A 27290-nucleotide genomic window follows, 5' to 3' on the forward strand; every position below is an offset into this window, starting at 1 on the left:
AAAGGCTGAGGCTCACAGTGTGAGAAGTCAGCAGAATTGGGAAGAGTGAAAAGAAACAGTGAAAAGTTAGACATTAAATGATGCTAAACTCAGGGATATAAATCTCAAGACTGAAGAAGAAATTGCAACATGAGAGATATATTAGATGCTGGTGTTCAAGGTACTAACCCCAACCAAGTTTTTAACCATTGGCTCCATTTTCTCTAGGTGTGGCTTGGAATAACAAAAATATTAGTTCTTAGGCTATTATGCAATATTAAAGCTGGTCTATTTGTGTGTTTTATAATATTTAAATTGCTAATTATTATTCCCTTTCTCTCTAACAGGACCAGGAAGAGGCTCTTGAAGTATTACAAAAAATATGCATAAACAAACCAATGTATTTCACATCTATTTCCCAACAGACTATTTCTATGATGCTACAGGTAAAGCACCAGGTTTACAGAGTAGGAAGAGCATTGATAGCATATTATAGCTTTTAGATATGTTTTTAATGAATGGAATGGTGGATGACCATCAGCATGGTCAGAAACTATGAAGCTAATTATTTGCTATGATCCATGAGAATCTTCAGCAGACAAGTCCTTAAATGAAACATTCCTTAGTTTAGACTGTAGTAGAACTCAATTTCAATGGACTGCTGCACTAATGGACAACAGGGCAAAGCAAACTTTCCCAAATTCACAGACTGGGGCACAGCAGAATCAGTGAGAGATATCAGCTGCTGGGTGAAAGTAAATTGGCCTTTCTTCTTTGAGTTAATTGTTTAAAGGTAATATTTGTTTGTATGTGTGTTGAGACCTCTAAATTTGAAATCCTTTTGATATTTCTGGATGTTTTAAGCTTTTTTTTGTGGCTTTTAACAATTCCTGAATGACCTTTAGACATTTGTGAGCAAAAGAGATTCATCACAGTGACAGCTTGGTCAGCATGGAATATAGTGCGGGGGTGGGGGGGGTGGGGGTAAGCCGTCCATTCAATATAGGTGATTCTGCTCCATTTGTTAAGAGTAGTTACCACACTGGAAGAAGGAGATTTAGGAATAAAGACATTTTGGAATTCAGTGAAGAGATTTTGACCTGAAAAGTTGGCTGTGTTTTCTCAGAAACACTTCTTGACTTGTTGAGTTCCTCTAGCATTTTTCTTTTTGTTATGTAAATCATATACCGACAGACAGGTAGTAAAATCATGCAAAAAGCTAGTGGAATGTCAAACTTTATCTCTTTCTTTTAAAAATATCTTTATTGAGTTTAATTAAAAAATACACACATATTAATCCAATACATAGATTGAAATATAAGAAAGGTCAGACAATTTGTACTTCTCAAAAAATACTTAAATATTACATAGTATAAATTGTGTGTACTCCTCTCAATCAAACTCTTTTTACAAAATAACTCAAAAGAAAACAAAAAAGAAGAAAAAAGACCCTCCCCCATTAATCAAACCCTTCCCTCTAAACAAGGGAAATGAAAGACAATATTCGAAAACCAGATAGCACTGCTTGGGAGAATCCAAGCACCCTAATATGTTAAATTATGGCAATACTCCATGTCTTGTAAAAATTCATTTTTACCTCTTTAACATTGTATCTAATTTTTTTTTTCTAAACTTAGAAAAGCCATTATCTCCTGTAACCATTGATTATGAGTAGGTGGGGTACTGTCTTTACATTTCATCAAAATTGCCCGTCGAGCTATCAATGAGATAAATGCTAAAATTCACTTCTGAGATGGTAAGTAATATTCCTTCTTCTTGAGAGAAACCAAATAGAGCAATTAAGGAGCTTGGTTCTAATTTGACCTTAAAAATAACTGATAAAGTTTGAAAATAATTTTTCCAAAAATCTTCTAAACTAGGGTTTTTGAAGCTTCAAAAATTTTATATTTCTCACATAATGAATCAATATCAGAATAAAACCAGATAGTTTAAATTTTGAAATATGTGCTCTATGCAGCACTTTGAACTGCAATAAACAATGTTGTGCACAGAAGTGGGATTCGTTAATCCAATTTAAAACAATATCCCAGTCTTCATTTCTGAGTGACAAGACCAAGTCATGTTCCATGACACTTAATCTTCACTAATTAAGGTATTTTTAAATCCATGAGATTACTATAAATAATTGATATTGAACCTCTATGAGAAAGTTTAAAATCAAAACGTATATCAAGAATGTTTGTTTCAGAAATCCATGGAAAATCAGAAAATTTAGACTGAACAACATATCTAACTTGCAGATATCTGCAAAAATGATTATTAGGTCATTTAAATTTTGTCCTCAGTTGTTCAAAAGAGGCAAAATTGTCTTGAATAAAAATGTCTTTAAAAGTTTTAAAACCCAATCTACACCACTCCCTAAGACCTATATCTGACAAAGTAGGGAAAAAAAGATGGTTAGCTGTAATAGGTCTGGTAAGAGAGAAAATATTACGATTACAAAAAAATTCTAAATTGTACCCATATTTTCAACTTGCGTCTCATTATCAGATTAGTTGTTAGTTTAAAAAAGAAAAAGTTTAAAGAAGCCAAGGATTGCTAAGATAGATGTATTTTATGAAAAATTCACTTCCATTTCCACCCAAGAAGGGTGGTCCACTAATTTATCAAATTTTAACAAAGCATATATTGACTGCCCAATAATAGAATCTGAAATTTAGTTTTTTGAAGATGCACTTTGTTTAAACAAGGTTGTTTTCCTTCCATATATACAAAGAAATAAGCAAATTCAGTGAATCCAAAAAGAATTTAGGGATAAAAATTGATATAGACAGAAAAGATATAGAAATTTCAGTAATATATTCATCTTATCAAATTAATGCATCCAATCATAGTAATAGACAAAGGTGACCATCCCGATAATAATACTTTAACCTGATTAAATGTTAAAGAAAAAAATTCCTTCAATAAATTCTTATAATTCTTAGCAATAGTTAGTCCAAGATATCGATACTGATCATTTACTAATTTAAAAGGGAAACTGGAATATCTTACAGAAGCCCCTTTTAAGGGGTAATAATTCACTCTTATACATATTTAATTTATAGCCTGAAAACTGGCCCATGTGAGCAAATATGTTTAATATATTTGGTATAGAAACCTCTAGATTTGAAATAAAAAGCAAAATATCATCTGCATATTAGAAAACTTTGTGTTCAACTCCATTCCTAATCATCCCTGAAAAATCTCTACACTCCCATAAAGTTATGACAAGGGGTTCTAATGCCAAGACAAAAAGCAATAAGCTTAAAGGGCAACCTTATCGAGTTCTCTGATAAAGCCTAAAAAAAATTGACTGTTGTGAATTTGTATGAATTTTGGTCATGGGACATAAGTACAATAATTTAATCAATTTAATAAAATCTGAACCAAAATTAAACTTATCTAAAATAGCAAACAAATAGTCCCATTCCACCTGATCAAAAGCCTTCTCTGTGTCTAGTAAATGGTCACATTCAACAGCTGAAGTAGAGGGTGAATATAAGATGTTCAATAATTGATGTATATTATAATAAGAATAATGATTTTTGATAAACCTGTTTGATCCGGATCAATAGTTTTTGGTAAAATAGTCTCTAATCGACGGGCCAAACTTTTTGATAATATTTTTATAACTATGTTAAGTAATGAAATCGGTCTATACGAAGCACATTTAACAGGATCTTTCCCTTTTTTCAAAATAAGAGATATACAAGCCTCATTAAAAGATAATGGAAGCTTTCCATATTTAAAAGAATCAACAAACACCAAACTTATGTGAGGTACAAGTCATTTGAGAGAAAATTTATAAAATTAAACTGGATAACCATCTGGTCCTGGAGATTTACAAGATTGTAAGGAGGAAATGGCTGATAACTTTATCTCAAAGATGTTTCTGATCAATGCTAAAAGTCATCCACCATTCCATTCATTAAAAACATTAGAATACTATGCTATGTATTCTAGCTCGGGTTCAACAGAGGTTCTATGAAATAATGCATTGTGTAGAGCCTCTGTTGAACCCAAGCTAGAATACTATGCTATGTTTTAGCCACAGTGTTTCAAGCCTCAGATGTGGCACAGATTGGTTCTCAGAGGGCTGATAAGGTTTGGAGCTACAGGAGGCAAATGAAGGTGAAGTACAGTCATAATCTAATTGAACAGGGGAGTTGGCATGAGCAAGAGAAAAAATAATATCCTGCTCCCACATGAACATAAGCAAAATGTTATGGATAAGGTTTGAGATCAAAATGAGTGAAATTAAATAAACAACTTTTAAAGAATTGATTGGGTAGCATGGTTAAGTGTTGCGGTTAGCGCAAAGCTATTACAGCACCATCGACCAAGTTTGAATCTGACACTATCGGTAAGGAGTTTGTACATTTTCCCAGTGCCTGCGTGGATTTTCCCTGGACACTCCGGTTTCCTCCCACCCGTCAAAATGTACAAGAGCTGTAGGTTAATTGAGGCATTTGGGTGGCACAGGTTCCTGGGCCTGAAGCACCCGTTACCATGCTATATGCTTAAAATAAATTGCTTTATAGATTTTTTCACATAGCAAATGCATAAAAAAAAATCATTCTGAGGGAAGCTATACTTGCTGTAAGAGAAAACTCAGACAAAAAGAAGTGTAATTTCATTGATTAAAAAGGTGGAGTTGATTTGATTATTAATCAAAATTCATAATGAATTTCAACAGTACAAAAATGAAAATAATGAATTTGTTTTAACAGGATAAGGAAAAGCACTCAAAACACTCAGTGGTACGTGGAGAGGATGGTAGAACCTCTGCAGCAGTTAAAGTACCCAGGAAAGGTTCATTGGAAGAGAAGTCCCAAGTGTTGACTGGAGCAGCAGCAGAACAAGGTCCTTTAGATGACGCAGACTCGAAAATGATAGCTGTGGCAACTGCAGAAGTTCCAGGTAAAGGCCCCACCCCTGAGATAACTGCAGCAGAAGAAAATGCATTGGAAGGAATGACTCCTCAGGTGATTGCAGTAGGTCCAGAAGAAAGTCCTTTGGAAAAGACCGACTCTCAGGTAATTTCAACAACATCAAAGCAAGGAGAATTGGAAGTCAATGCACCCGTAATGATCACAGTAGCACCAGAGCAAGAGTCTTTGGAAGAAACGGCTTCTCAACAGATTTCAGCATCATTAGAAAAAGAGTCAAAAGAACAGACAACTGGTCAAATGATTACAACAGGATCAGCAGAAGATGAAGAAGAGAAAATGCAGTCCTCAGAGGAACCACAAATGGTAAGTAACAGTTTAGCTTTCCAATCCAATAATTATTGTATTGTTTTGCACACATTCTTCCAGAATTAAGGATTCTGGGCCAGAAATATTTAGAGGCAACAAAAAAAGTTGCTATATATTTGAAAATTACATTAACTTGGAACAGAGCAATTTTGCACTAATTTCAGTTTGGGAAATTTTTCTCTTCATCAGGACATTTATCTGTTGAATTATAGGCCCAAGAAAGCAGTAGAGGCAGCTTCATTTAAAGCATAGATAGACAGAGTTTTCAAGAAGAGCAAATGGGTAAATTGCAGAGTCCAATAACTGAGCTAAATATATACAGTATTTGGGATATTTGAAGTATTACATGCTTAGCGCAGATTGTTGCAAAAGGATGTAGATTGGAGCTCAAGAAAGAAAAAAGCTTTTGGATCTATCTAAAGAATTGCTGCTCTTGTGCTGGTCTACTAATCAAGAAACAGAGATTACGTTGGTGCTGCATTGACGAAAGATGGTTCTAAGCTTTTTCCGTGTCAAGCGCGTAGGTTGGGTTGCTGACTCGATGCATTGATCAACGTAATCATTCCAAGAATATTATCAGAAGCATGCCTATTCTTAATAAAACCTGCTTGATCAACATGTACTAACTGAGGCAAATATTTAGCAAGTCTATTTGCCAATATTTAGGCTATTATTTTATAATCTACATTCAATAATGAAATTGGTCGATATGAGGCCACATTCAATGGACTCTATCTTTTTTTGGTATTACTGTAATTATCACACTTGAACATGATTTTGGTAAAGATTGCTCCTGTGTTATTTGTTGAAATACATCTAAAAACACAGGAGACAAATCTTTATAAAACACCTTATAAAACTCAACAGTAAATCGAATTGAGTGGAATTTTTTATTTAAAATGTTAGAAAAATTTAAATTTGGACCATTCTTTACTGGTTGGGTTAAGGCATTATATAAAACTCCAGTTGGTAGGGTGGTGACAAATGGTCAAACTTCATCATTTAAGTTAACGCGATCAACATGTCAAGATTGTCCATTGTCACCAGCCCTGTTTGCATTGGTCAAACAATAAGACAAAATGATAATATTAAAGGGATAAAGATTGCAGATGATGAATATAAGATTAATTTGTTTGCTGATGATGTGTTGATATATTTGACATATCCAGAACAATCTTTAAAATTTTTGCAAGAATATTTGGAGCAATATGGTGTATTATCTGGATATAAAGTAAATTGGGATAAAAGTGAAATACTGCCATTATCAGATAGGGATTATAGTGAGTGTAGACAGATTACTAAATTACGATGGTCTGATAAAATTAAATATTTAGGAGTAATGGTTAATGCAAAATACCAATCACTTTATAAATTAAATTATGTACCATTAATGGGAAAGATTAAGACAGATTTGATTAAATGGAAAGATTTACTGTTGTCACTAATAGTGCGGGTAAATTGTATGAAGATGAATATTTTTCCTCGTATTCAATATCTTTTTCAGTCGATTCCTTGTTTAACTCCAGAAGTATTTTTCTAAGATTTGAATACGGCAGTAAGGAAATTTTTATGGAAGCGGAAGCTAGCGAGAATATCACTGCAAAAATTGACGTGGAAGTATGCCTCATTTTCAAAATTATTATGAAGCCACACAATTAAAACTTATTAATAGGATGTTGGATGTTACACAGCCCCCCCCTTGGGCCAATGTGGGATTAGCTAGTATCTCTGAGTTTCAGGTTCATCAGTTTATATTTAAGTGGAACTCTGGTTTACTACAGGGATATAATGTGCCGGTTTTAAAACATTTATTAGAGATTTAGGCTAAAAGGAATTCTATTATGGGTATGAAAGATAAGATATCAATTCAAACTCCATTATATCAAAATAGACTTATTCCTTTTTCATTTAATAATAGGTATTTAAAGGAATGGGAGCTTGAAGGTATAAAGGTGATAGAGGATTGTTTTGAAGAAGGACAATTTCTTTCTTTTAACCAACTTAAAAAAAATGTGGAATATCAGCGAATTCTTTATTTGTGTATTATCAAGTTAGAGCATTGGTAAGGGATAATTTTTGAAGAGAAATGAAAATACCTAAATTAACGAAATTTGAATTTTTGATTTTGCATTCGTTAAAAAAGTGTTTTATTTCTGATATGTATGCTTTGTTGCAGGATAGTATGGATAAACCAAACTTAAATAAATCTAGAAATAAATGGCAAGGGGATTTATCTTGTATACTTCAGGAAGACTGGGAAAATATGTGCCAAGATGGGGTGACTAAATTACTTAATGTAAAATATAGTATGGTTAATTATAATTTTTTGCATCAGTTGTATTTGACCCCTGAGAAATTGGAAAAATAACGATTTAGTAGTTCAGATTTATGGTTTAGATGTGAACAGCAAATTGGAACATTTTTGCACTCAATTTGGCTTTGTGATAAGGTCAAACCATTTTGGGAACAAAATTAGAGTATTTAAAAAAAAATTATTTAAGTGTGGCGATTGCAGGAGCTAAAGGAAATCACTGCTGCCTCACTGATGGTCGTTAACAACTGTTCTTATTCAAATTCAGTGCGTCCCTTTAATGGCAGCATGAGCTTAGTCACCTGGTGAATTGTGACATCATAATCGCTGCCCAGGGTGGGGGCTGGAAGGGATGCTGGAGTCAGAGAGAAACCTCTGATGACGCCATTTCCCCATGGCTACCCCGCCACGTGGAGATACAACCAGGGCCGGTTCGCCATGAGGATGTGCGCTGCCACACGACCCCCCCCCCCCCCAGAAACAGCCACACATCCTGTCACTTTGGCGGCTGGCCCCGGCCCTTCGTATGGGCGCTGCAGCGGAGCCCTCTGTGGTCCTCTCCGGACTAACACAAATTGCGCCACATCCAGATCTTTCGGTCGATGGGATGGTCGGGTGCCGTGGTGCGATGGGGGCGGTGGGGTTAGGTTGCCCAGTCATTTACGGACGTCCACGACCCGCTCACTTTTGTTGTGCATCGTCTTAGCCCTCCGGGCCAAAGAATTCACCTGGCAGGGAGAGTGGCTCGCCGTAAACCATTTCTGCTGACGAGACTTGCATGTCCTCCTTGGGCCATTCTAATCCCAAGGAGAACTCAGGGCAACTCGTCCACCAAGTTGGGGCCATCAGAGCGGACTTTAGGCGTCAGGGGAACCTCTCTACTAACCCGTTAGACTGTGGGTGGTAGGCCGTGGTGCAGAGTTACCCCTAAATGCCTTGCCAGCTGCAACCATGGTGCGGATGTAAATTGGGTGCCTCTGTCGCTCGTGATGTGCACCGGCACGCCGGAACGAGCAATCCACTGGCTGACCAGAGCTCTAGCACAGGTCTCCACTGACGCCTCATGGACCAGGATGGCTTCCGGCTGGTTGCTCTGTCCATTATGATAAACAGGTATCGCGACTCCCTGGACACCAGCAAGGGACCCACAGCATCCACGTAGATATGCTGGAACCTCCGCGTTGCCAAGTCGAAATGTTGAATAGGGGCCTACGTGTGCCAGTGGACTTTAGATGTCTGGTACCTGATTCAATTGTGGGTTAGCGCTGCCACCTCCTTTTTGAGGCCATGCCAGACAAATCACTGTGCCACCATACGCACGGTAGTCTTTACTGAGGGACGGGCGAGATTGTGGATAGAGCTGATGAACCTAGCCTCCATTCCTGTGAGACTACCGGGTGCCATGAGCTGGTGGAGGTGTCACAGAACAGTGGCTGGGCAGAGTCAGGAAGCTAAATATCCTCGAACTGGAGACCTGAGATGGCGGTCCGGAGAGCTTGAAGTTTGGCGTCGTACTACTGGGCCTGCGCTAGATGTGTGTAGTCAAGGCCAGGAGCTAGCGGGCTGATGGCCAGGTGGGAGAGCGCATCCGCGACTACATTGTCCTTGCCCTCCCGGTGCCAGATGTCTGTAGTGAATTCGGACACATAGGACAGTTGGCGCTGTTGCCTGGCCAACCACAGATCCTTGGTGCTTGGGTGAGGGGCTTGTGATCAGTAAAAACAGTGAAAGATCTGGCCTCCAAGAAGTATCGGAAGTGGCAGATGGCCGAGTACAGTGCCTGGAGTTCTCGTTTGAACGCACTGTACTTAAGCTCCGGCGGCCGCAACTGCTTACTGAAAAAGGCCAGCGGGCGCCACTGCCCATCCAGCCACTGTTCCAGTACTCCCTCGACCGCCATGGCGGAAGCGTCAACCGAGAGCGTCATGTGTGCTTCCAGATGCGGGTGCACCAATAAAGTTGCCTCTGCGAGGGCCTGTTTCGTTGCTGCAAAGGCCTCGTCCACCTCCTCCGACCAGGCCAGGGTCTTCTCTTTCATCGGGATCAGCACGAAAAGAGGACGCATGACGCGGGCGTCATTGGGGATGAATCTATGGTAAAAATTTACCATTCCCACAAATTCCTGCAGGCCCTTGAGGGAGGAGGGTTTGGTCAAACGCTGGACGGCTGCCAATTTCTCCAGTGCTGGAGCTGCCCCAGTCGCTGAGATGGCGTGCCCCAGGAACTGCAATGCTGTTTCCAAAATTGGCATTTGCCCTTGTTGAACCTGAGGCCTAATTCTGCCAGCCGGGCGAACAGGGTACGGAGGTGGGCCTTGTGCCCTTCGCGGCTGAGGCTGGCTGCCAGGATTTCATCTAGGTAGATAAAGACAAAGTCCAAATCCCTACCCACTGCGTCCATGAGGCGCTGGAATGTCTGGGCTGCGTTTTCAACCTGAGTGGCATCTGGAGGAATTCGAACAAGCCGAAAGTGGTGATTATGGCGGTCTTTCAAAAGTCATCAGGGTGGAATGGGATCTGGTGGTATCCGCGCACCAGATCGACTTTTGAAAAGAACTGCGCGCCTTGGAGGTTGGCCGCGAAATCCTGGATATGGGGGATTGGGTACCTGTCTGGAGTTGTGGCGTCATTTAGCCGTCTGTAGTCTCCGTAGGGCCTCCAAGCCCCCTGATGACTTCAGGACCACGTGTAGTGGTGCCGTCCAAGTGGTGTCCAACCGCCAAATGATGTCCAGATCCTGGAGCCTGAGAATTCCTCCTTTGCCTGTTTTAGCTTCTCCAGTGGCAACCGCCTAGCTCTGGCATGCAGCGGGGTTCCTTTTGTGGAGATGTGATGGAAAAATCCTTGGCGGGGGTGGGAGGCAATGTCGAAGCATGACTCCAGGATGGCAGAGAACTCACTGAGGATCTCGGCGAACTCGTCTGTGGCGGTGACTACCGTGGCGATTTTGAGTCTGTCGTCGTCCGCTGTGCCCAGGCACACCGAGCATAAGGTGTGGGCATTGAGCAGCCTCCTGCCCCTCACATCCACCAGCAGACTGTGAACCCTTAGGAAGTCAGCCCCTAACAGCACGGTGCCCACCGAGGCCAGGACGAACCTCCGAGTGAACTTTTCATCCCCGATATGTATCTGTGCCCTATGTGTGCCATAGGTCTTGATTGTAGAACCATTGGCAGCCAGCAGGGTTGGACTGGGGGTCTGGGTTCAGCGCAGTAGTGGGGAGGGCACTCAGCTTAGCCCCTGTGTCCACCAGGATCCGGTGGCCATTGGACTTGTCAGTGATGTAAAGGAGGCTGTTCACGTGGACTTTAGACGTCTAAAGTCCACCATTAACGGTGGTTGGCCTGGCCGTTCCCCTGGAAGTCGCAGGGCTGGCAGGAAGTCGCAGGGCTGACGGCACTTGCAGGCTTTCACTCCCCAGCGCTGGTGATAAACACACTATGTTGACTGGGTTTCCTTCGGTTTGTGCTTGGGGGTATCCTGCGGACGGCGGAGCCCTGGCTTGGAGACTTGGCTGTGGGCTGCCTCTTTCTCCTGTTTTGCATGCCAAAGGGCATCTGCCCGGGCTGCGGCCTTGCGGGAGTCGGAAAAGTCCTCTTCGGACAGATGGAGCCAGATATCTTTGGGCATCTGTTCAAGGAATATCTGGTGGAAGAGGAAACACAGTTTATGATCCTCCGCCAGGGCCAGCATTTTGTCCATGAAGGCTGAGGGGCTGCGATCCCCCAACCCATCCAGGTGTAAGAGCCTGGCAGCATACTGCTGGGGAGTGAGGCCAAACTTCCCCAGGAGTAGATTTTTGATGGTGGTATACTTGCCCACTCCTGGTGGACGGTAAATGATGTCGTCCACCCTTGCTGCTGTGTCCTGGTCCAGCGCGCCCACGACGTGGTAAAATTCTGTGGCGTCGGCTGAGATGTTGTGGAGGTGGAATTGTGCCTCTGCCTGCCCGAACCACGTCTGTGGGTGATGGGGCCATAAAGGGGGGGGGAAGTTTGAGGGCTACAGCGTTCACCTCGGCTCCGTCCATCGTTCTCCGGGTCCAGATAGACGTTTGGGCCCCTTGGAGTCACCACTGTGGCGATTGCTGAGGTGAAGGAAATCACTGCTACCACACTGATGGTCGTTAACGACTGTTTTTATTCCAATTCAGCGCGCCCCTTTAAGGGCAGCTTGAGCTCAGTCACCTGGTGCATTGTGACATCATAATCACTGCCCAGGGCGCCCGCTAGAAGGGATACTGGAGTCAGAGAGAAACCTTTGACGACCCCATTTCCCCATGGCTGCCCCGCCACGTGGCGATACAAGCGGGGCCGGTTCACCATGAGGATCTGCACCGCCACATAAGATTAAATTACCATTAGATCCAGAATTTTTTTAAATTGGGTTGTGTTGTCTCGTTGACTGGTTTGGGGTTGGATAAGTTTCAGATAGCTTTTGTTCGTCAAGCACTGGCAGTAGCACGGAAGTGTATTGTGATAATGTAGAAGTAAATATAGTTCGTTGGCCCAATGAATTGAGATCCTGTATTTATATGGAAAACAATAACATATAATTTGTATGATAATTATACTTTTTTTTTGTTCAAATGTGATCACCTTATTTGAAATGTATGGGTTTAGAAATATCTTAAGATAATATATAGTTTATTTCTGTATTCGGTGGATATATATTCTTTTTGGCTCCCCTTGTGGGGCATGCTGAGGGTGGGGGGGAGGGTGGGATGGATTTATGTTTTAGATTATTTTGATTTTTTAGTACTGTTTTTATGTATTTTGAAAATCATAAAGTTTTTTAAAAAAAAAGATGGTTCTAAGAAATTGCAACAGCAGAGAAAAGAACTCTCAGCTGCATAAAGAAGCTTTAGTCATCATGTTTGGAGTGCAGCAGCTCCATATGTACATTTATGAGCATCTCCACCATTTCTACAGCTCATAAATTCTGATTTCCTTTTTTCATGAAATGAAGTCAGCACATTATATAGTTTTTACCACATTCAAAGATGGGTTCAGCATTGAAATCATCAAGAGCATTTGAATATAATATTGGTTCCAAGATTGGAAGTTATTATGGAAATGAAGATGTTCTCATTCCGTTATAAATGACTGCTCTTGAAGGAACACAGGGCCACAGCGCTGACAATGGGAACTATGCCTGTGAGAACCATGTGAGTCAGACAGGAGACAACTAAAAAAATCATTTAAAAAAGCAAAGTTGCTGGAGGAACTTAGCCGGCCTCACAATCACGTACTGCCTCAACTGCAGGTCAGGAGCTCTACCAGAGAGAAGGGATCTCCAGCGTATTTGAAAGGTTTTATATTAGTCTTTGAGTTGAGAGCAGCCCAGAAGATAATAATATGTCTAAAAACACCAAAATGCTGGTTTATTCAGCATCTAGGACCTTTTTGACAAAAATATATTATTGACATTTTGGGCCTGAGCCCTTTCTTCAAGGAAAAATCAGAAAAGGCAGAAGTGGGATAGATCGGACTTTTATATCCTGCTTCTGCCTTTTCTGTGTTTTCCTTGAAGGGCTCAAGCCCGAAACATCGGTTAGGTATCTCTGCCTTTGCTACATAAAGGACACTATTTGACCTGCTGAGTTTCTCCAGCATTTTGCGTTTTTAATTTCCATTAAACTTCTCCCCTGAGTCTCTCTCTTTCCCTATCCCTCTATCTCTTTTTGTCCAGTTCCCTACCTCCTTCTAAAAACCTACCCTCTCCCCATCACTTCTCAGCTTTTTAACTCTCTTCCCTCCCACCTGTAATCACTTGTTAGTCTGTGTCCTTCCCCTCCTCTCACCATTTTATTCAGGCACCTGCCTGTTTTTGCTCATACCTTGACGAAAGGCTCAGGTCCAAATCAGTAGTTACCTTTTACTTCCTATACCCACTACACGACCTGTGAGTTTCTCCTGCACATTTGTGTATTGCACTCAAAGTGCGCTTCTGTAGACTTCCCTGTTTAATCCTAGAATACCATTTTAACTTTGAAAAATACGACATGGAACCACTAACCCCTTTTTTAAAAAATTTCAGGACACACATGTAAATGAAGAACAAGCTGCTGTAATCATACAGTCAACGTACAGAGGTTACAGGACAAGGAAGAAATTGGAAGAAGATGCACCAATTCCACCTGAGTGAGTTCTGTAATGAGCAGACAAACAAATATGTTCATATCACCCTGTGTTTCTATTGCTGGCTCCTATAGTATTTTGACTTCTCTGCTATATTTCAAACATTGAATCAGAGCTCTTTTAAAAATATCTACATTAGTGAGCTTTCTTTTTCCTTCACAGAGAGAACAATAGACATTTTAACTTTGAGAACTTTGACTTTCAAATGTACACTTATTTAAAAAAATAAAAGAAAGCTCTTTGTATTCCTTCCGTAAATATTCTTCTGACAAAGCATTCTGTTTACATTGAACAAACCAAGTGGAGAAAAATGCCTTTGAAATTTAAATAATGAATTTAAATTACTTAAATATCGAGCTATCAGGATAATAAACAAATGTGATAATGTTCAGAAAATAAGGGAGTTTTTCTCTGCATGAATTCATAGATGGGGCAAGCCACCTGGATGGTACAGTATTCTTTTCAACACGTATTGCCTTGTATGTTGTTCTGTAATGGTTCATATCAGGAAGTTTCATCCCCTGGACCTTGACTTTGGATCTATAGATTTAATTGAAATTTCAATGTACTGAAAAAAGATTTGTTCAAAATTGTCAGAAAGGGGCATGTTCATTGCATCTCTTGACCAAATTATGCAACCCATTCCTGAAGACAACAAAATGCAGACAATATTTGGGGATGAGCTGAGAAGAAGCAAGTGATAAATGCACTATCACAATATCAAGCAATGACTTTCTCCAATAGGAGATTGTCTAATCACCAACTCTGGACAATCAAAGGCGTTAACAGTGCCAAGTTCCCACCATCAACATCATGGAGTTACCATTGATTAGAAACTCAGTTGGACCAACAACTTAGATATTGGGCTGTGGGAAGTTGGATATCCTGAGGTAAGTTGTTTACTTCCTGAAACCCATTGACTGTAAGGCTCAATTGAGGATGGATAACTCTGAAGAAGTTCAATATAATCCAGGGCAAAGAAACGCGCTTTATTGGATCCCTATCCAGTACCCAAAACATACATTTATTATGCCCTCGCTATAATGTATACCAGAAACAAAAATGCATTTGCAGCTACTCACCAAGGCTACGTCAACAAACCTGTGAACGCTATCCCCAAGAAGGACAAGGACCACAGGCTAAGGGAAACATAGCATATGCAGATTCACCTCTGTCATACCTCATCATGATCTTGAAACATACTGTCATTTTTCGTTGAAGTTAGGCCTAAATCCTGGAACTTCCTTCCCAATGATATTGTGGTAGTAGATTCACCATAAAGATTGCAGCAGTTCTGGAAGATAGTTCACCAGTAACTTCTCAAGGGCAAGGCAGTATAGATAATAAACACTGATCTCGCCAACAATTCCCAGGTTCTGAAAAAGCAAGGAAAAGGAATCCTGCTAATTCAATTTGCTCTTCCTCAACCAAATACTTCTTTCAGTCTAAAAAGTAAATTGAACAAACTGAGGAGGCATATGATTGGTGTTCTTTTCACTGTGAGATGTGGATTCCTGCTACATTTGGCTTTGCTTTCAGTTTGAACACAGAATAATATATATTTTTTATCTTGTACCACTATTGCCAGTTTTTATTTCTGTATTAATTATTATCACCTATTACCAGTTTCAGATCCTGAAAGAAAAGGAACCATGTGGCATAAGTTGTGGCTGATAAGGTCAAGTTTTTCCTGTTAGGGAGGTGGTGAGACCCCTCTAATATCTGCAGTCAAACTCCGATAATCATGATGACTTTTGTAGTGGTGTTGTACTTGTAGATTTTCTGGGTTCTGGATGTCATTTTAGACCAAAACACCAGAAGAGCAGAAATAGGCTATGCAGCCAATCTGAATTAACTGTAAATGCAGAATTAAGTTTCCTATGCAAAATGAACAATTTTTTATATCAGTCATTCTGATGCATGACATCTTGCATTGCACCCAGCCCAACCATTTTGAATTACTGACCATGTGTTAACAAATGTTAAATTTATCATAATATATCACACAGGTGACAGTGGGGATGGGAGGGAGATTTAAAGTCAATCAGCTATTGAGGCCAATGCTCGCGTTACATCAGCTGCAAGAGGACACAGCTGAGAACTGCAAAGAGCTAGCCCATTGGTGAAGGGTGATGAGCATGGAGATGGTGATGGTGATGTTCATCTGAAAACTTACATGCCAAATCTAGGGAGCATACAAATCCAACCTTGCACATGCATTGAATGGAGCTTAGACCTGATTATTTTTCAAAGTGCACTCTCTTGTGGCCAATCCTACGCCAATGTTTACGTAACTAACTAGAGGTTTCAGTTTCCTTTGCAGCACAGGCATACATTTCCTATCATGTCAAGACTGAATTCAAACTTCTGACTTCTTGGGATGAATGAGTGTTTTGTTTGATCTTGGTTAATCCATGAGTTTTAGCATCTCCTTTCAGTGTTTCATTTCTGCCCTTGGTAGTTTGCTGGACCTTGACCACTTCCCTGTTGTAGTCCATGTCTTGCTCCCAGAACTTGAACTGAATGTCAGTTAGATGGAATGCCTGCATCTTGTACAACTAGTTTTGCCAATGCTTCCCAATCTGCACAATGATTGGACAGAATGGCCATTTCTGCCTTTATAGGTCCAAGTCTGGCGTCAGTTTGATTTTGCATGAAACTTGAAGAACACCATGATTGACACCTCCTAAATGCACAAGATGTGTTCATGAAAATCACTAAATTGCACACATAAAATGGCACATTCTCCAATCAGATGTACACTTGGAAGAACCTCTTGCAGTGAGGTGGCTAGAAAGCTGGTCAAAATAAAAACTGGTGGGATGAATGGCCAAAATGATAAATGCTTTCATTGGTGTCCTAGGCCTATTGCAGTAATCTTGCTCCTCACCAACCAAATAGGAATAAATCGAATCCACACCCATTTCACTCATGACTATTATCACAACTGAAATATTTATACATACAGTATATCTCACAACACTGAATATACATTAAACACTCACAAAGCTATTCACCCATTGCATAGGATGACATCATATTCACTGGCACTCTCTCCCTGGAGATTTGTTTGTTTTTACAGTAACAGACTGGAGAAGGGTTACTTGGAGCAAATGATTCATAGTAATCTTGGGCTAAGCCACTTCAGAGCTTGTGGACCTAATCTATTGTTATGAGCCCAGAGGACCCCAAAATCCAGCAGCAATAGATATTTACCAAGACAAGTGATTGCTTCAACAAAAGTTGCTTTTAATTATCTTTAAACATGAAAACAGGATCACACTTTAACTTATCACTATTAACTAACTTAACCTAACAAGCCCCTTCTAATTCTAAGCACACATGTATGTAATGTGTGTGTTTGTGTAAGTTCAGAAAAGTTCTTTGATTTACAGACCAATCTCACTTCTCATTCCTCCATGTTTACTAGTTTCAGGCAATTCTTGTATTGTGCACACAATTTAACATTTATGAAGTTCACCAGTCTTTGGTGCTTGAAAGGTAAATGGTTACAGCTCAGGAAGGTTCTTGTCAGTTTTCAGAGAGAGATTTGTTGTTCCCTGGACACCCACAACTGATTCCTTTTAATCAGCCACTTCAGTGTTGTTTTGCCGAAGAAACATGGCCCATCAGGATTTTCCTGACGATAACCTCTTCCTTTCAGGTCACCACAGAGTCCCTTTTTTTTTTCTCTTATTTCAAGTGAAACAGTATGCAGCCTCTCCTCTTGAATGAATCACAAGGGCTTTGACCAGCACTCACAACCCCTCTTCAAAATGGGGTTTTTCCATAATTTTGCCAGCTTGTCCTATTCCAGTCCCAGCTGTTGCTGCTGACTGTAAAACTGTAGAACTGATCTCTCTCTCAGAGAAAAGCCTGTTTGACTCCCTCTCTGCTTGCAAAAACCACATGACTCTCTTAGAATGGCAAACAGCTCTCCCAGACAGCCTGTGGCTCCGAATCTACTCCTCCGAGTTCTTTCATCTGTTGCTTTTCAAAACAACAATCTGCTAGTGAAGTCCCTTGGGCACTCTTCAAAGTTTTGTAAAGGCTCTTGGAGCCGACCTGTCTGGCTTGAGCAGAGCTCCACTATTTTAAATGAGATCTGTTTTGAAGTGTTTGCATATGACCTACACTAAAAAAACTTATCCCAATTTATCTCCTTAAAACATACCTATAATCTGCCACACTAACTTCTTACTTTTAGCTTCTCTACAAATTAGTACCTATTCTATCTTGATAATGTAAAGATGGATTAAATTGTCCCTGCCCTCCTTTTCCCTCCCACTTATCATTGAACAATGCCATCCTGTCTTTTTCATTTCCATATAGCAATACTTGCAACTTCCAATTCAGGTCTTGCTTCTTCATGGGCTTGAAGGAGCAAATTGGAGAAAGGATCTGCCCTAGATAATTCACCAAATACACTTTTGCCAGGCCATGAATTAGTTCTCTGTGGTGCAAACACAGAGCTGCAGAATTGAGATGCACACTAAGACTGAGGAATCTATGGTGCCTCAAATCCCTAGTGTGTGAAAATACCTGGAATAATGATGCCCAAGATTTTGTACTGAACTGAACATCATCCTTTCTAACATTGTGAATATGCCCAGCTGCACATTAACAATTGTGGAACCAACCATAATGCTGAGAATGATAGCTAAGGACACACCTTCCATGGCAGCACAGGAGGAAACAACCCAACCAATAGAAGTTATGATTCCTGTCAGCATGTCAATGTATCTATGGTTGTCAGAATCTTGATGATGTCATATCACTCAGTGGCCTATTCTCCTGCTGCTTTCTGGGTTAGTGGAGGCTCCAATTCAGAGGAATGTCAGTGGTTCCATTTAATGTATCTGAAAACAAGTGTCTTTGAACCCGACATGAACGACCCTTCGATCAACTTTATAGCCATCAAGCTTCCTGACTTCTGGGTTCAGGAGCTGGAGACCTGGTTCAGCCACGCAGAGTCTCAGTTTCACCTCAGCCAGATTTCATTGGATTCAACCAAGTTTTACCATGTGTTCGCAGCCCTGGACCAGGCCACCGCCAAACGAGTGCTGCACCTCGTTCAGCACCCACCCGCGGAAGATAAGTACGGGACCATTAAGCGGGTGCTCACCGGCTCCCTTGACCTCTCGGCGCCAGCGTGCCACCCGGATGCTGCTCCTCGATGCCTTGGGAGACAGAACTCTAATCGAGTTGATGGAGGAGATGCTCGCGCTCATAGGCAATCACACCAACTGCCCACTCTTTGAGCGCATTTTCCTCGACCATCTGCCTGATGACATCAAGCTGTTACTGTCTCAGGAGAGCTTCATCGACCCTAGGAAGGTCGCTTAAAAGGCTCAGGAGCTATAGCTCGAACGATTCCCGGAGGGCTCAGCAGTCCAGTAGGTTACGAGTCATGGGTATGACCATACCAAGCCTTCCTCTAGCGCTGCGGTGGAACACCCGGCCCCTTCAGGGGCCTCAAAGAGCATAATCAGAAGCAAGCCATCCATTTCAGCCCTCTGCTTCTTCCACCAGCGCTGGGGAGCCAAGGCTCAGAGGTGTCGGCAGCCCTGCTCATTCCAGGGAAATGAGCAGGCTGGCCGTTGTTAATGGCTGCGGCGGCTGGCCAAGAACACAGCCTTCTCTTCCTGCGGGATTCAGTCTGCAGCCGATGCTTCCTCGTCGACACCGGGGCCCAGATCAGCGTCATCCCGGCCACAGCCATCAAGTCCTGGAACTGGCCTCGAGGACCTCCCCTCCATGCAGTCAATTTGACGGAGATCCAAACCTATGGAGACAAGACCGTTCACTTCCAGATCGGCCAGCGGAAGTTCTCGTGGAGGTTCACCGTTTTGTCCCTCTCAACCGCCATCCTGGGTGTCGACTTCCTCCTTGCCCACGGACTCCTGGTCAAGATTCAAGGTAGGCAACTGGTAGTTGCCTGTACCTTCCAATCCGTTCACCTCAATGCCTCTTGCACAGAGCAGCTGCATATGGCCATGGTCAGCACGCCCAAGGACGAGTTTCATCATATTATGGATGGTTCCCATCCCTCCTCAAGCTGCAGTTCTCTACCACCTCACCATGCTTTGGGGTGTTTTATTACGTCCCCACCCAAGGCCCGCCGGTCAATGCCAAGGCACGCTGGCTCCTGCTGGATAGGCTCCAGATAGTGAAGGAAGAGTTCTTGCATCTGCAGGAGCTGGGGATCATTTGATGCTCCGACATTCCTTGGGCTTCACCACTCCACCTGGTCCCGAAAGCCTCCGGCGGCTGTCGCCTCTGCGGAGATTATCGACAGCTTAATAACGCGACAGTACCTGACTGTTACCTGATCCCTCACATCCAGGACTTTACGGCCAACCTGCAAGGTGCGAGGGCATTCTCCAAGGTCAACCTGGTGTGCAGGTATCACCAAATTCCGATGCACCCCGAGGACATACCCAAAACGTCCATCATCACCCCCTTCGGCTTGTTCGAGTTCCTAAGCATGCCGTTCGGGCTCAAGAATGCCGCCCAGACCTTCCAGCGCCTCATGAACACAGGGGCAGGGATTTGAATTTCGTATTCATTTACCTGGGCGACATCCTTGTCACCAGCAGAGACTGGGCACAACACAAGTTTCACCTGTGCACCCTCTTCTCCCGACTGGCCGACTTCGGCCAAACGATCAATCCGGCCAAATGCCAGTTCGGGAAAGAGTCCATGCAGTTCCTGGGCCATACCATCACGGCCGAAGGAGCTATACCTGCCGCTACGAAGGTCACTGGAGTCAGGGAGTTCCCACGCCCGGACAACCTCAAGGGGCAACAGGAGTTCGCGGGTACGGTCAGTTTCTATACCCGCTTCATTCCAGGCGCTGCGCGCATCATGCAGCCGTTCTTTGCCCTCATTGCGGCCAAAGACAAGACACTTGCCTGGACTCCAGAGGCCAGCAGGACATTCAAAGCCACGAAAGATGCCCTCGCAAAGGCTACCCTGCTCGACCACCCACGCACTGATCTACATATGGTGCTCTCCGTCGATGCCGCTGCCACAGCTGTCAACGCTGTCCTGGAGCATTGGGTGAACGGACAGTGAAAACCACTGGCATTCTTTAGCAGACTTCTTCGCCCGCCAGAGCGCAAGTATAGCGCTTTTGACCATGGGTTGCTGGGCATGTACCTGGCGGTGCACCATTTCTGCTATTTCTTGGAGGGGAGGCCTTTCACCATTTTTACCAACCACAAACCCCTAACTCAGGCGCTCGCTATAGCAAGAGATTCCTGGTCGTCCTGTCAACAGTGTCACCTTTCCTTCGTGTCGGAGTTCACCACCGACATTCAGCATAAGACGGGGAAAGACAACGTGGTCACCGACGCACTCTCATGACTGGCCAATTGTGTGCTGACACTCAGCCTCGTCTTCGACCGGCTCGCCTGGGACCAGAAGTCCGATGAGGAGACGCGGGCCTTCAGGACTGCCGTCACGGCCCTGCAGTTCTAGGACCTCCCGACTCCTCACGGGGAGGGCACCGTCCTGTGCAATGTCTCCATGGTCACCCCGCATCCAGTGGTTCCCCAGCAGTGGTGCAGGCAAGATCTTCCACCATATCCATGATCTTTCCCACCCTTCCATCAGGTTCACGGTCCGTATGGTGGCAGAACGTTTCGTCTGGCATGGGCTTCGGAAGCAGATTGTGGACTGGGCCAAAACCTGCACCCATTGCCAGCTTTCCAAGGTACACAGGCACACCAGAGCACCTATACAAAATTTTGAACACGTCCGGGAACAGTTCAGCCACATACATGTGGACATCATCGGACACTTACCTGTTTCCCGAGGTAACCGTTACCTTTTTGCACCACTCGCTGGCCCGAGGCAATCATGATGCCAGATGCCTCCATGGATTCCTGCTCCCAAGTGCTTTTGAACGGTTGGGTTGCCCGAACCGGCGTCCCGAACCACCTCACCAGTGATCGGGGCACCCAGTTCAATTCTGCATTCTGGGCATAGCTCGCCAACAGGCTGGGGATCGAGCTACATCACACCACGGCCTATCATTCACAGGCTAATGGGCTAGTCGAGCGTTTGCATCGCCACCTTAAGTCGGCACTGATGGCCTGCCTCACCGACCCCGACTGGATGGACGAGCTGCTTTGGGTGCTCCTGGGCATCCGCTCGACACCCAAAGAAGACCTACAGGCGTTATCAGCCGAGCTGGTTTACGGTGCACCGCTAGCTCGTCATCATACCTCACAACCCCCAGCAGTTATCGCACGGTCTACTTCTTACCTGCCTTTGGGCCCAGTTGGACTCCTTCACACCCCCACCGCCGCCGCCCAGACACGGCCCACGTCCCCCAGCGAGCTGTATTCTGCAGAGTATGTTTTTATCAGGCAGGGCTCATCCACAGCACCTCTACAAAGACCATACGAAGGGCCGTACAAAGTCGTCCAGCTTTTGGGATCCACTTTCACACTGGACATCGGTGGTAAGAGGGAACTGTTTATGGTGGACAGGTTAAAGTCAGCCCACCTCGACCTCACTGAGCCATTAGTTGTGGCCCAATCCAAGAAGCGAGGCCACCCAACAGAAAAAGACATTGGCGCCAGTTCTGTGGGGGGGGGGGGGCTGTGTGGCGGAACGCCATTCAGCAAGCGAACCAGTCCCATTTGTCATGCATGTGGCGGGGCAGCTAGCTAAAATGGCGCAGTTGGGGGGTTTCCTCCCAACCTTGGCACTGGGCTCAGAAGCCCATGCTTGGCGACCCACATGATGCCCCAGTGACGTCGGGGCCCCCAGAACAGTTCTCAGCCAGGTCTGGGCTGAGAGTATAAGACCAGCCAGGCAGCCTGCAATAAATCAGTTTTGCTCACTGAATTCAACCCGTCTGGTTGTGCGATTCTTCAGTTAGCAGTGTAGCCACCGCTACAGGATGTAAAATCACACAGAAAGCTTATTTCTCACTGATTATGTGGTTTTGGATTTTAATGGCATTATAGAAAGATTGGCATATTGCATTATTTTCTTCAGGTTTTCATGAACTATGCAGAAGATCATTGATGGACAGTTGCTTATTAGGGAACAGTGGCAGTCAGTAGATTTGGACTTCTCTTTCTGCTTTATAATGAGATTTGTTCAGAAATGTCAGGAGATTGGCATTTATTACTCATTCCATATTCCTGATCCACTTCAGTACTTGCAGCGAGGGAACTGACACTGGTGTTTGGAAGCATCTCCAGCATTTTGTAGTCGTTAAAGAACCCAAGTGATAGTCTCTGTTGATATAAGATTGGGGGTTCTCCCTGCAGTAGGAGGAAACTTTCATAGCTTGCGCCATCCAGGGGGGGATATAGCATATACTGCACAGATTGCACAAATGTGGGACTTGAGTGAAATGTTTGGTTGACAGACAGTAGACCAGTGGGAATCTTTGTGCTGAATGATTCGGAATGTCTTTGGAGATGTACCCAACATAGCAAATGGAGAATATATGCCAGTGTCTTTAGAAGTAACTACAATTCTGATTTGAGCCTTTGAGTTGGTGGAATGTATTTACAAGGTAAATATCATTCACTGCTCTGTCTAATGCCACAGTAATTAAGAAGCAGTTTCTGGTGATTTTCTAGTAAATGGTGATCCGCAAGATATTGCTGTTGAGGCAATGGGAAGGGTCCATACTGTTGTGCATTAACAGGAAATAACAAGACTTTTAACTGATGGAGTTGGTCATCGCATTTTGGTACATTGGTAACTTACCCATTGGCCCTCTAAATTGAAAAGATGTCAATGACTTGCTTCATTCAGCAATGAGTTGCATCTGATCTAATGGAGTAAACCCATCAAGTCAATCTCAAGCATATATCTCATGCCTTAACACCAAATGTTGATTTTCCACTTTTTACTCTTTATGTATTTCCTGTCCTTCCTATTTCTGGAAATTAGGCCAGGATTTTGCCCTCATGAGTGTGACGCAAAGCACTGGTTAATTACAATACGGCTCTGGTCAATTCAGTATGTTCAAGAAAATTGTTTATGACACCTTTAGCAGCAAGGAAAAAGTACTCTTATGTTACTCAAGTAATATGGTTTTCGCATACCCTTCTGCTTTCCCTGGCAAAAGCAAATCTCAGAGTCAATAGGCTTTGACTCTGCTTGGCCATGACTAATGTTTGAAGGAAAAATCTGTCCAACCAATCCAGGAAACAGTTTTCAAGGGAAAAGAAACTGCTCTCACATCCTTTATGCTGGCAAAAGCGAATATAAGCGTAGCTCCTGTGTTTATAATCTTTAGCACCACTCAAAATTCCATTTGAAAGTTCACTTGATCAATGCATAAAACTTGTTTATCCATTGCAACTCCCAGTTCCATGACAAATATTTTCTGTCACATGACAGATCGCTGTAGCAATTTGCTTGAATGAAGCTGTTTATCACATTCTTGTCACATTCATCATTGCCACACCGGTTGGTACTTAATGTTAGCTTTACATATCAAAGTTTTAATAAAATAAGTAGACATATATTATCACTTTTTAAACCAATCACAAGTTTCTTGCTGTCTTTGTTTTGCCACAAATTGTTAAACCTATGATGCTACAGCAGTTTGCCTTTGAAAGGAACTGCAGGATACCCCTAGCTGGTTCAGGCAGCTGAATCACATCTTGAGGAGTCTCTAAGGATCATCTCTCTGACTAGTATCGTGACAAAATCAGGGTAGCTCCAGACATTGTCTCATGATGAACACACCATGTGAGTTTCTGAATATTCTGAGCTTCTAATTATTTATAATTGGATACTGAATTTTAACATTTAACATCCTTTGGGCATTTTATTTTGGATTATTACAATTTGCAATACATTCTTTTCTCTATGACACTGATTTTTTAGACATTCAAATTTACTAACCCTTGAACTATGGTATCTTATTCAGTATCTCATTCATTGATCTTTTTTTTCTCTTCAAACTTTGATATTTTACTGTGAACACTCAAGTCCAGGCCACTGATGGATTATTACAAAGAGGAATAATCCTCACACTATCCCCTGAAGGTCATTACTGCTCACTTTCCTTCAGAATAAAAAACATCAGTTTACCACCATTGTATTCCTCTGGCCCTTTATTTCGGGTTGATTTGCATGAGGTTTACTTTTGCTAGCAAGTCTATTGTTTGATATGTTTGTGATAGTACAGATCTATCACCAATGTATATAGTGTATATAGTTACAGTATCTAGACTGTGCTTACAGCGATTGGCTGAGAGCTAAGCCACACCTACTGTCTGGGCCTTAAAGGGTTGTGTCCCTCGCCAGGTCGGATCATTCCGGACTGGTCGGCCACCTGTGAAGAGCTCCTGTCTTTTGCTAATAAAATTGTAGAGCTCGTCGAAAGAACCAAAGACTTGTTGATCCAGACCAAGGCTTTTATTAGCAAAAGACAGGAGCTCTTCACGGGTGGCCGACCAGTCCGGAATGATCCGACCTGGCTAGGGACACAACCCTTTAAGGCCCAGACAGTAGGCGTGGCTTAGCTCTCAGCCAATCGCTGTAAGCACAGTCTAGATACTGTAACTATATACACTATATACATTGGTGATAGATCTGTACTATCACAATGTTAGCAAATGCCTGTTTACAAGACTAGTTTTGGGTTTGTGAGAATGATCCTAGGGATGAGAAGGTTAATGTCTGAGGACCCTTTGATGGTTCTGGGTCTGTACTGGAGCTTAAGAATGAGGGTGTGAATCTCATTGAAACTCATTGAATATTATTGAATGGACTGGATAGAGTGGACTTGGGAGACGTTTCCTGTAGTAGGAAGGTTTTGAACTGGAGGGCACAAACCAAGAATAAAAGGATTTCTCTTTAGAACAGTGTTGATAAGAAATTTCCTCAGCCAAAGAATGGTGAATCTGTGGACTTTATTTCCACAGAAGACTGTGGAAGTCTAGTCATTGGGTATATATAAAGCAGAGGTTGATAGATTCTTGATTAGTGAGAGTGACACAGGTTGAGGGAGAAGGCTAGAGAATGGAGTTGAGAGGAAAAATATATCAGCCATATTCAAATGGCAGAGCAGACTTGATGGGCTGAATGACCTAATTCTGCTCCTACTTCATACGGTTTTATGGAAACCCATATATACATCAACTATATTATACTCATCTATTCACCCCAGTGCTTCATCAAAGAACTCAGTCAGGACCCCTACATGTAGTCTGCTGTGAGGTCAATTGATAATGTTAATCCTTGTGCTCATAATGGCTTATCACATTAAAATGACTAACAACATTTCCATGAATTAATTGTAATTAAAATAAGTGGTGCAGAGAAAAGAGCAAACATAGCTTGGAGCAGACATACAGTCTGTTTTGTTCAGCATAAGGAATGTTGGTATTGTATATGTAGGAATGCTACAACATTATTTGCTGGCACACATGAAAATATGAACTTGGGCAAGTTCCCAACATCCTGGATTGTAATTAATTTCCCCAAAAATAGAAGATATGAACAGGCCTTAGAATGTTAACTCCCAAGAAAATAAACATTCAGGTCAATATGATGTACGCACAGTCTTTGGCAATGAATATGTGTGGGGAGTACACTTACAAAAGAACTTCCCAACTTAATTCTACTTTCCAGAGCACTGTGCCTACAGCTCTACAGTTACACTTCTGGGTCCATATTATTTATGGTGAGACTCTGTCTCTGCCATCATCTTCAGCCATGAGAAGTTGAATGTACTGAAGATATCTATGGAAAGGTACTGAAGAAGTTACTCAAGAAGCCTGCCAACATCATAAAGGACCCCCATTCCCTGGTCACCTCTTCTGACTGCTACCTGTGGATAGAAGCAACAGAAACCTGAAAACCAGCATCTCCAGTTACATGAATTTTTTTTTCCCCCCAATGACTATCAGGTTCTTGAATCTCTTGATTACACTCATCAGGAACTGCTCCAACGCCACACAAAGACTGTCTGCACTATTGTAATGCCACTATTCTTCTTCCACTATGATTCTTTCTTTGGCTTGGCTTTGTGCGGATGAAGATTTATGGAGGGGTAATGTCCACGTCTGCTGCAGGCTCGTTGGTGACTGACAAGTCCGATGCGGGACAGGCAGGCACGGTTGCAGCGGTTGCAAGGGAAAATTGGTGGGTTGGGGTTGGGTGTTGGGTTTTTCCTCACCTCACCCCACCTCCACTATGATTATTGTGAATATTTATTAACTACCTATCTTTTGTGTTTATTATCTATTTTTAAATCAATGGTGTACTATGGTGTTTTTTTCATGCTTTGCCTTTTTGGCTCTATCAATTTTGGGGCACTTCCTCCATTGTGTTGGTTGAAAAGCAAAGACATAGTTCAATCCAATCTTTGTTTATCTTTATTGAAAATATGGTTTTTTAAAATTTCAATCCTCGGAGAGAAAAGTAACCAAACCTGATTGCATGAGATACTACACTTAGCGTGAGGGTAAACCTCTAAAGTAGCAATCCAAATCATGCACTTACTCTGCTATTTGTGGCTTCGTGCATCTTATATTTATGCTAATCCAGAACCATCAATCATTCCTAAATATGTGTGGGCTCAAAAGATGGTGCTTCAGGAAATATGAGT

General features: G+C 42.5%; 1 protein-coding gene across 3 annotated transcripts in view; it reads left to right on the plus strand.

Annotated features, from left to right (window-relative positions):
• The window catches only part of LOC138741041 (calcium-binding tyrosine phosphorylation-regulated protein-like), a 64010-nt gene that overhangs the window by 24958 nt on the left and 11762 nt on the right, over positions 1-27290 (plus strand). For all 3 annotated transcript variants that reach the window (XR_011343283.1, XM_069894514.1, XM_069894515.1), the window contains exons 5-7: positions 327-425; positions 4713-5237; positions 13590-13693. Coding sequence is in view for 2 of the 3 variants with exons in the window: in XM_069894514.1 (XP_069750615.1) it covers positions 327-425; positions 4713-5237; positions 13590-13693 (728 nt within the window). In the remaining variant the exon portion in view is untranslated. The remainder of the gene's footprint in view (positions 1-326; positions 426-4712; positions 5238-13589; positions 13694-27290) is intronic.

Source organism: Narcine bancroftii, chromosome 8, assembly GCF_036971445.1.
Source record: "Narcine bancroftii isolate sNarBan1 chromosome 8, sNarBan1.hap1, whole genome shotgun sequence".
Taxonomy (NCBI): Eukaryota; Metazoa; Chordata; class Chondrichthyes; order Torpediniformes; family Narcinidae; genus Narcine; species Narcine bancroftii.